Source organism: Triticum aestivum, chromosome 5B, assembly GCF_018294505.1.
Source record: "Triticum aestivum cultivar Chinese Spring chromosome 5B, IWGSC CS RefSeq v2.1, whole genome shotgun sequence".
In the NCBI taxonomy this organism is placed as follows: Eukaryota; Viridiplantae; Streptophyta; class Magnoliopsida; order Poales; family Poaceae; genus Triticum; species Triticum aestivum.
The window spans coordinates 620,841,049-620,850,891 of record NC_057807.1 but is presented as its reverse complement, the minus strand read 5'-3'; the positions used below and the strand labels follow the sequence as shown (position 1 = coordinate 620,850,891).

At 49.1% G+C, this 9,843-nt stretch overlaps 1 protein-coding gene across 1 annotated transcript in view; it reads left to right on the top strand.

Moving 5' to 3' along the window:
• Positions 1-9,641: 9,641 nt before the first annotated feature.
• The window catches only part of LOC123113685 (tryptophan synthase alpha chain), a 3,280-nt gene continuing 3,078 nt past the window's right edge, over positions 9,642-9,843 (top strand). The window contains exon 1 of the mRNA XM_044534988.1: positions 9,642-9,830. Within this exon, the coding sequence (XP_044390923.1) occupies positions 9,771-9,830 (60 nt within the window). The 5' untranslated portion in view covers positions 9,642-9,770. The remainder of the gene's footprint in view (positions 9,831-9,843) is intronic.

Here is a 9,843-nt window from a genome sequence, read left to right as displayed (position 1 = left end):
TTTTTTATGGTATACGGCGCAGAGGCAGTTCTGCCCTGCGACATAATACATGACTCACCTCGAGTGCGCATGTACGAAGAAAGAGAAGCCGATCTCAATCGACGGGACAGCTTGGACGCATTGGAGGAGGAGCGCGACGTGGCAAAAGCTCGTTCCGCATTCTATCAACAACAGGCTCAAAGATATCAAAGCAGAGAAGTACGGGCCAAAACTTACAACGTTGGCGAACTAGTTCTACGCCTGTCGGACAAGAAAAAGGACAAACTAAAGCCCAAATGGGAGGGTCCCTTCATAATCGACCAAGTATTAACTGGCGGAGCGTACCATTTGCACAACGCATCGGACAACCGACTCGAGCCGAACCCACGGAATGCAGCACGCCTACGAAGATTCTACGCCTAGCGCCGGACTACGTGTCCGTCTTCTTCCTCTATCCCCTTTTTTATTTTATTTTTTCACATTCAGCTGTCTGGCATTTCTCTCCTTCTCCCTCCCCTTTTTCTTCTCCCAAGCCCTTAGGGGCTTGCCTGCGCATTGTTCGCACATACTTGACGCGCCACTAGCGCTCATCCTACCTAGGGGCTTCTCTATCAGAAGTTTATCTAAATGGGCCTCATGCCCAAAACATGTGTGATACTTCCGCATGAACCTCTTTATACACCATTATATGCATCGATATGACTTACGTTTTGGCCAACATGGGTTGCCTGACTCCTGTCCTTACCCCTACGTTCCCGTTCGTTCGGCTAGGTGGTAAAGGGAGCACCTCTGCGATTGTTACCGCCGGGTCAGCCGGATGTGTACCTCAGACTGGGTGAAGCCGAAAGCTAGCGTTCTTAAGGGAATATTCGGTCGGTGAATTAAAAGATGATTTTTCTTGTTTATTTATCTGCCCCCAGATGCTTTTCTGCTCTTTTGAACAGTCCGGACATGCACTTTAGGGCATGCCTCCCAGGGAAAGGAACCCCTAACGGAACTATTCTCCCTGGAAGATGTTTCTTACTAACCATGTAATATAACATAACTAGTTGGGCACTTGTCTGCTAAAGCAATTATGACCCCTACGTCTTGTCTCCATGCATGCCCTGATTCTTACATAATCGAGAGGGTATTAGGACACACTCCGGACTATAGGGTCCGGAGGTCGAAGCGAAAAGGTCCGCAATGACAAACGATCTACAATCCGGCTAGAAGGCATTTTTATGTCATTTTTCAATTACAGAGTCAATCCGACTCGGTATACTCTTCTTCAATACCATCCAACAGGCGGTCTAATTTACAGTCCTGTTGGGAATACTTTGCAGCCAGTTCTACCTGGCCATATACTAAGCTGACAGGGATCTCCTTTCCGTCAGGACCCATAGGGCCGACCTCGGCCATGTGGTTTGGGTCAGCCTTCGAATACCGAGTCTACACCATGGCCCAGGCCTCCCTGGCACCTTGGCGGCAGGCCGATATCTTCCACAACCGGAAGTGCTGCCGCACTCCCTCCAGCTTCTTTGCAAGCTCCCCAAGGCCTTCGGGCGCGGAAAGGGATGGCCACATAGCTTGGATGACGCCCCGCATTGCCTGCTGAACTCATTCGTGTAGTTGCAACAACTCGGGAAGAAGGTCCCCCGTTGAACCGGGCATTTCCTCCGCAGGACGACCCGTCAGCAGACCTACAGACATAGCTCTATCAATCGACTTCTTCGCCGATTTTTTTTCGAGAATTCGCTCAAGCACTTACTAAAAATGTCGCGTCGAAGTCGCTGATTCTCCTTTACGGAAGCAGACAGCTGGATACGAACATCCTTTAGTTCCTCACCTAGCTGGGTATTGGCGTCTTGAAGTTTGTTCTTCTCTTGCCTCACCCTTGTCAGCACACTCTCGCCAGCCTTTAGCTGGCGTAGGAGTTGTTGCTTGTCCGGATTTACTCCGGCTTCATCTGCATTGTTATCGTCAGCATTGCACACATGCCGCACTTCGCAATGGAATTATCTTTGGGAGCATACATTACCTAAGGGGGTCTCCTTTCCAATTGCTAAAGCGGCCAGTGCGGCCTCGAGTTGGGCCTTGCACTCCGCCAACTCCTGAGACAGTTGCGTGTTCTTCTCTGTAAGACCCCGCATAACACATGATCCTTAAAACAATTATCTTAACTATTTCAAGTCTCGGGGGCTACTAACATATATAACTATCAGATTTACTCACCCGTATGTCTTTTACATACTGCTCTGTGGCCCTGGCTAGACCATTTCGAGTGGCACGGAGGCACGGATCTCCTGTATTAAAGGCGTTTAACGCCTCCGGAGAAAAACATGCGTCCTGAAGAACAGTCCGGCGATGCCGGTGGTTCATGGCACTCTCCACCTCTGAATTGGTGGCAGATAGCCCGTCTGCATCCTCTGTCGGAGAAACGCCCGACGCGCGTCCCGTGTCCGCCTCCACTTCCAGACCCGACCTTGAAGTTTGGCCGGTGGATATAGTCCGGCGGGCTCTCTTCTTCCTAAGAAGAACATGGGCGTTAGAATCACTTGAGGGCATAGACCCTAGGCGTGAAATTCGCATGCCGTACCGTTGCACCGGAGTCTCGATCTGGTCCGCACTTCTTTTTTGCCCGCCTGGCTTTAGCGGCCCTTGTTGGCTGCCCGCCGTGGGCCCGGCACTCCGCCTCAAGGATTTCCCCTGCAAAATGAAACACTATTGGTCTACAACATTCAAAATAAGGCATGGATGGATCTCCTTCGAGGTACCAGGACTTCGGTCTCGGCTAACCTTTGAGGCTGGAAGTAATCCGGGATAGTCGGCCGTAATGGCCACTAAGGTGTTGTCCTTACTCAATTGGTGAAACACCCCATCAATTAACTCCACACATAAGTCCGGATCCTCTTGGGAATCCGGATCGAGGGACCGTTCTGGGTCCTCGGGCTATGGGGGAGAGCTGTTGATCTCCTTCACCGTCTGGCGTAACTCCTGCGTTAATATCACCAGACTGAATACTCAATCATGGGAATTTCGAAAGCGGGTAGATAAGTAAAATTGTTCGCTTACCCAACTTGGAGGATTGTACATGGAGAATCCGCCCTCCGGGTTCACACGGAGGAATTCCTCTTCTTCTCCCTTGTACAAAGCGGATAGAATTCTCGTTAAGGTGGCGGCCGAATCTGGCCCCTTACGACCGCACCGGGTGGCGTCGTCCTCCCCGTTGAAATCCCACATGGGGTGGCCTCTGTATTGAAGTGGCTGCACCCCCCGCGTAATGCATATGGCCATGACCTTGATCATGGTCAGTCTGGAATGAGCCAACAACCTTATCCGGCTCATCAGGTAAAGGACGTCCCTGTCAGTTTCCCTCTGAGAATTCCGCGGGCGCCAGCTCAAGCGCTTCTTCAATGAGCATTATTGAACACAGGGAGGCCGATCCGTACAGGGTCTGGCAGGGGGACGTCATCTATGTAAAACCACTCCGAGGGCCAGTCCTCGGATGCCCTCTTTGGGGTGCCGGATAGATATCCGGTCCCAGCAATGCGCCATAGTTCGGCTCCCCCCACTTGATAAATAGACCCCTCCTGAGAACGGGGCACGAGGCAGAACAACCTCTTCCACATCGTGAAATGGGCCTCAACACCCAAAAATAGTTCGCAGAGGGCCACGAAGCCCGCGATGTGCAGAATGGAGGCCTGCGTGAGGTGATGTAGTTGGAGGCCGTAGAACTCCAGCAACCCTCAGAGAAACGGATGAATTGGAAATCCGAGTCCTCTTATTAAGTTCGGGACTAGGCATACCCGCTCTCCTCGAGAGGGATGGGGGATGCTCTCTGCTTGCTCTCCGCCGCTATAGGTGGCGATCCCAGCTCGAACTGGGACCATATATGCTGGGGGAAGAAGCCCCTTGGATTGAAGCACTACAAGTTCACTATGCGAGACGGAGCATCTCTCCCAATCCCCAGGCTTGGGGCTGGGGGCGCGAGAGGAGGAGCAGCGTCGGCTGTCCATGATGGAATGGATTTTTTGATCAGAAGTGCTCCGATGAAAGCTTGCGAAGGGGAGATGGTGTGGTTCGGATCTAGATCCCCGTCTCTTTTTATAGACAGCTCATTTGAGTTGCTAGGGGGGGAGTGCAAAAATACCCTGGCTTTTCGCATTCGTTCGACACGTGGAAAATGGCCTTTATTGGGCGTGGAAGCCAAGGAGTGCAACATTTATCAGAAGCCGGACACTATTCTACAAGTATATGAAGCTGGAGAAGAACCCGCCTTGCAATGCCGAAGACAACTTGCGTGTTGGACTCGTCGTCATTGAAGCCTGGTTCGGGGCTACTGAGGGAGTCCTGGATTAGGGGGTGTCCGGATTCCCGGACTATGACCTTTGGCCGGACTCCCGGACTATGAAGATACAAGATTGAAGACTTCGTCCCGTGTCCGGATAGGGACTTTCCTTGGCGTGGAAGGCAAGCTTGGCGATACGATATGAAGATCTCCTCCATTGTAACCGACTCTGTGTAGCCCTAGCCCTCCCTGGTGTCTATATAAACCGGAGAGTTTTAGTCCGTAGGACGAACAACAATCATACCATAGGCTAGCTTCTAGGGTTTAGCCTCTCTGATCTCGTGGTAGATCAACTCTTGTAATACCCATACCATCAATATCAATCAAGCAGGAGTAGGGTTTTACCTCCACCGAGAGGGCCCGAACCTGGGTAAAAACATCGTGTCCCTTGTCTCCTGTTACCATCAGCCTAGACACACAGTTCGGGACGCCCTACCCGAGATCCGCCGGTTTTGACACCGACAACATTCTTTTGGCCATATCACATCACATAGCATACCCAGCAAAAACAAGTTAGACGTCCTCTAATTGTTGTTTGCATGTTTTACGTGGCTGTTATGGGTTTCTAGCAAGAACGTTTCTTATCTACGCAAAAGCCACAATGTGATATGTCAATTGCTATTTACCCTTCATAAGGACCCTTTTCATCGAATCCGATCTGACTAAAGTGGGAGAGACTGGCACCCGCTAGCCACCTTATGCAACAAGTGCATGTCAGTCGGTGGAATGTGTCTCACGTAAGCGTACGTGTAAGGTCGGTCCGGGCCGCTTCATCCCACGATGCCGCCGAATCAAGATAAGACTAGTAACGGCAAGTAAAAATTGACAAAATCAACGCCCACAACTACTTTGTGTTCTACTCGTGCATAGAAACTACGCATAGACCTAGCTCATGATGCCACTGTTGGGGAACGTAGCAGAAATCAAAAAAATTCTACGCATCACCAAGATCTATCTATGGAGTAATCTAGCAACAAGGGGAAGGAGAGTGCATGTACATAACCTTGTAGATCACTAAGCGAAAGCGTTCAAGTGAACGGGGTTGAAGGAGTCGTACTCGTCGTGATCCAAATCACCGGAGATCCTAGTGCCGAACGGACGGCACCTCCGCGTTCAACACACGTGTAGCCCGGTGACGTCTCCCATGCCTTGATCCAGCAAGGGGAGAGGGAGAGGTTGGGGAAGACTCCGTCCAGCAGCAGCACGACGGCGTGGTGGTGGTGGAGGAGCGTGGCAATCCAGCAGGGCTTCGCCAAGCACCGCGGAAGAGGAGGAGGACTTGGGAGAGAGGAAGGGCTGCGCCAGAACTTGGGGTCCGGCTGCCCTCCCACCCCTCCACTATTTATATGTGGGGGGGGAGAGGGGGCCGGCCCCCCAAGATCTCATCTAGGGTTGGGGGCGGCGGCCAAAGGGGGAGGAGTGCCTCCCAAGTCAAGTGGAGGCCCTCCCCTTTAGGGTTTCCCCTCTCCCATGCGCATGGGCCTTGGGGGGGCTGGTTCCCCTGGACCATTAAGGCTAGGGCGCCCCCTTACAGCCCATGCTGCTGTATTGGATGTGGTGGAACATATTCCGGACCTCCGGACACCTCCGGAATCCTCCGGAACCTTCTGGAAGCTTCCCGGTACAATACCGGAAAAACCCGAACTTTTCCCGGAACCCGAACAACAACTTTCCATATATAAATCTTTACCTCCGGACCATTCTGGAACTCCTCGTGACATCCGGGATCTCATCCGGGACTCCGAACAACATTCGGTAACCACATACATCTATTCCCTATAACCCTAGCGTCATCGAACCTTAAGTGTGTAGACCCTACGGGTTCGGGAACCATGCAGACATGACCGAGATGTTCTCCGGTCAATAACCAACAGCGGGATCTGGATACCCATGTTGGCTCCCACATGTTCCATGATGATCTCATCGGATGAACCACAATGTCAAGGACTCAATCAATCCCGTATGCAATTCCCTTTGTCTAGCGGTATAGTACTTGCCCGAGATTCGATCGTCGGTATCCCGATACCTTGTTTAATCTCGTTACCGGCAAGTCTCTTTACTCGTTCCGTAACACATCATCCCGTGATCAACCCCTTGGTCACATTGTGCACATTATGATGATGTCCTACCGAGTGGGCCCAGAGATTCCTCTCCGTCACACGGAGTGACAAATCCCAGTCTCGATTCGTGCCAACCCAACAGACACTTTCGGAGATACCCGTAGTGTACCTTTATAGCCACCCAGTTAAGTTGTGACGTTTGGTACACCCAAAGCATTCCTGCGGTATTCGGGAGTTGCACAATCTCATGGTCTAAGGAAATGATACTTGACATTAAAAAAGCTTTAGCATACGAACTACACGATCTTTGTGCTAGGCTTAGGATTGGGTCTTGTCCATCACATCATTCTCCTAATGATGTGATCCCATTATCAACGACATCCAATGTCCATGGTCAAGAAATCGTAACCATCTATTGATCAACGAGCTAGTCAACTAGAGGCTTACTAGGGACATGGTGTTGTCTATGTATCCACACATGTATTTGAGTTTCCTATCAATACAATTATAGCATGGATAATAAACGATTATCATGAATAAGGAAATATAATAATAACTAATTTGTTATTGCCTCTAGGGCATATTTCCAACAGTAGTGCCCGGTCCCAGGTGAAAGTGACAGAGTTGATTAGTTCAGAAACTTGTTGCAGGGGGTTCAGGGATTTTGGGCAGACCAGCCGTAGCTTGAAGTCATGAGGGATCCAGTTATCATGTCAAATATTGGTATCTTCTCCCGATCCGATGCGCTTCACAAGGCCAAGTTTGAGTGCATCCCGCCCCTCAACTATTGATCGCCATACTTGTGATGGGTTCCTCCCCACTTCTGCTTCGAGAATTGAAGAGGACGGGTAATAAACTGCTCTAAGAATCCGAGCGCTGAGAGAGTCAGGCTGGGTGAGGAGTCGCCAAGCTGGCCGGGCAAGTAGAGCCAAATTGAAGAGCTCGATGTCGCGAAAACCCATACCTCCCATGCATTTCGGTTGTGACATAACCTCCCAAGAGACCCAGGCCGTCTTCCTCTCTCCTTTTTTTGATCCCCACCAAAACTTCATGAGAAATCCATTTATATGTTGGCAAAGGCCCCGTGGCAATTTGAAACAAGCCATAGAGTATGTAGGAATAGCCTGGGCAACTGATTTTATTAGCACCTCCTTGCCACCAGCGGATAGGGCCTTCTCCATCCAACCTTGCACATGTTTCCATATTTGGTCTTTCAGGTATTTGGAGGATCCTTCCTTTGCTCTCCCCACATCAGCTGGAAGACCAAGGTATCTATCAGACAGTTGCTCATTCTGAACCTCCAAGATTTGTCTTACCTCCTGCTTCAAAGAGTCCGTACAACCCTTGCTAAAAAAATATAGAGGATTTGTCCTTGTTGATGCGCTAGCCCGAAGCACCACAATAGCACTGAAGCAAAGAATCCACCCTCGACGCCATCTCAGGTGTAGCATCAAAAAACAATAGGCTATCATCGGCGAAAAGTAAATGATTTACCTCAGGAGCACTCTCCGCCACTTTGATTCCACGTACCTTCTCATTTGGATCATCCGCCTTCAGCAAACACGAGAGACCCTCAGCGGCCAATAAGAAGAGGTATGGTGATATGGGATCGCCTTGTCTGAGTCCCCGGGATGGGCTGAACTCCTCTTGCTTTGCACCATTGAAAACAACAGAGAATGAGACTGAAGTGAAGAGTTTTTTTAGGTGTGAAGAGTTTTTTTTTGAGTGCTGAAAACACTAAATTAGCTCAGAATGTTTTCAGGAATACAGATTAAGTCTGATCTATCCAGCAGCCACAAATGACGACCAAAACCGAGAGTGGTGGCCGCCTTTGCAAGTTTATGAGAGTAGAAGGGAAAATCCTATTGGACGCTCGTTGCGTCGACTTGTCGAGGCTTCGCACAGAGAGCTATCGATAGCGATCAAGATGGGCCGACCCAGTTAGGAGATAGCGCTGGCGCTGCGGCTTCCGGTTTTGGGAACCTTCTGGAGGGTTCCTGAACGGTTTTGGGAACCTTCTAGAAGGTTTTTGAACCGGGTTTTCATTGGTTTTTTCTGTTTGCTTTTTCTTTGTTGTTTTTTCTGTTTTTTTTCTTTTCTTTCTTCGTTTTTCTGTTTCTTTATTTCATCTTTCAATTCCTTTTTCTTCTCTTTTTGTTTTCTTTTTGTTCACATTTCAAATTATGTTTGGGAGTTTCAGAAAATCTTCCCATTTCAAATTCGTGCTTCTAAATTTGTTCTCCATTTCAAAATTTGTTCTCAACATTCAAAAATTGTTCGTGCTTTAAAAAATTGTCCGCGCTTCTAAATTTGTTCTCCATTTCAAAATTTGTTCTCAACATTCAAAAATTGTTCGTGCTTTCAAAAATTGTCCGCGCTTCCAAATTTGTTCTCCATTTCAAAAATTGTTCTCAACATTCAAAAATTGTCCGTGCTTTCAAAAATTGTTCAAGCTTCCAAATTTATTCTCCATTTCAAAATTTGTTCTCAACATTCAAAAATTGTTCGTGCTTTCAAAAATTGTTCGAGCTTCCAAATTTGTTCTCCATTTCAAAATTTGTTCTCAACATTCAAAAATTGTTCGTGCTTTCAAAAATTGTTCGCATCATTTCAGAAACTGTTCACCTTTTAATGTTTTATTCACAAAACCAAAAACATTTTGTTTGAAACAAAGTTCCCATTTCCAAAATTTGTTCACAAATACAAAAGCTTTTAGGTACAAAAAATATACACTTTTTGTACATATTCTGTACACTTTTTGTACAGAATATGTTCCTGTGTACAAAGTATGTTCAGAAATGAAAAAAATGGTCGCACTTTTTCAAAATATACACTTTCAGAAAAAATCTACAATTTGTTTTAAGATGTTCACTACAGTGTGTAATTCTAATTGTACGGTTGTGCTAAGTTATTAAAAGTGCGTGTTTGTTTTCTACAAGCAATGCTAGTCAGGTGGAGTGGCTGGGAGCATGCGCTTCGAACATGTAGGTCGCAGGTTCGAGTTCGGGTTTCCATCGCGTCTCCCTTACCCTTTTTGCTTTCTTTTCTCACCATCGGTACAGCGCGATGGGCCGGCCCAGTCAGGATACGCCCCTGTGCGTGGCGACGACATTTTGACGCAAAGCGCGTCCTATAGGAGCTCTCGAGTAGAAGTATGAATCTTTTTGTTTTGTTTTGAGGCGGCCACCTTGTGAGCTGCTGGACGGCCTGTGGGGCGGTCGTGCTTGGCCCGGCCTGCTAATCCAAGCGAGGCCCCCACTCGCTCTGCTTTTTCTTCTTCCTCCGGCTTAGTTACGACGCGGCCCGCCGCGCAGCCCAGTCAAAGAAAAAGTCCACGCCACCTCACTGCAGGGCACGCCGTCGCGCGGAGCCAGCCAGGGCGGTCGCCGCCGGCCGCGACCATGGCCGACGGCAAGCGCAGCGTCGCGGAGACCTTCTCCAGACTCCGGGAGCGCGGCAAGGTGCTCACTATGC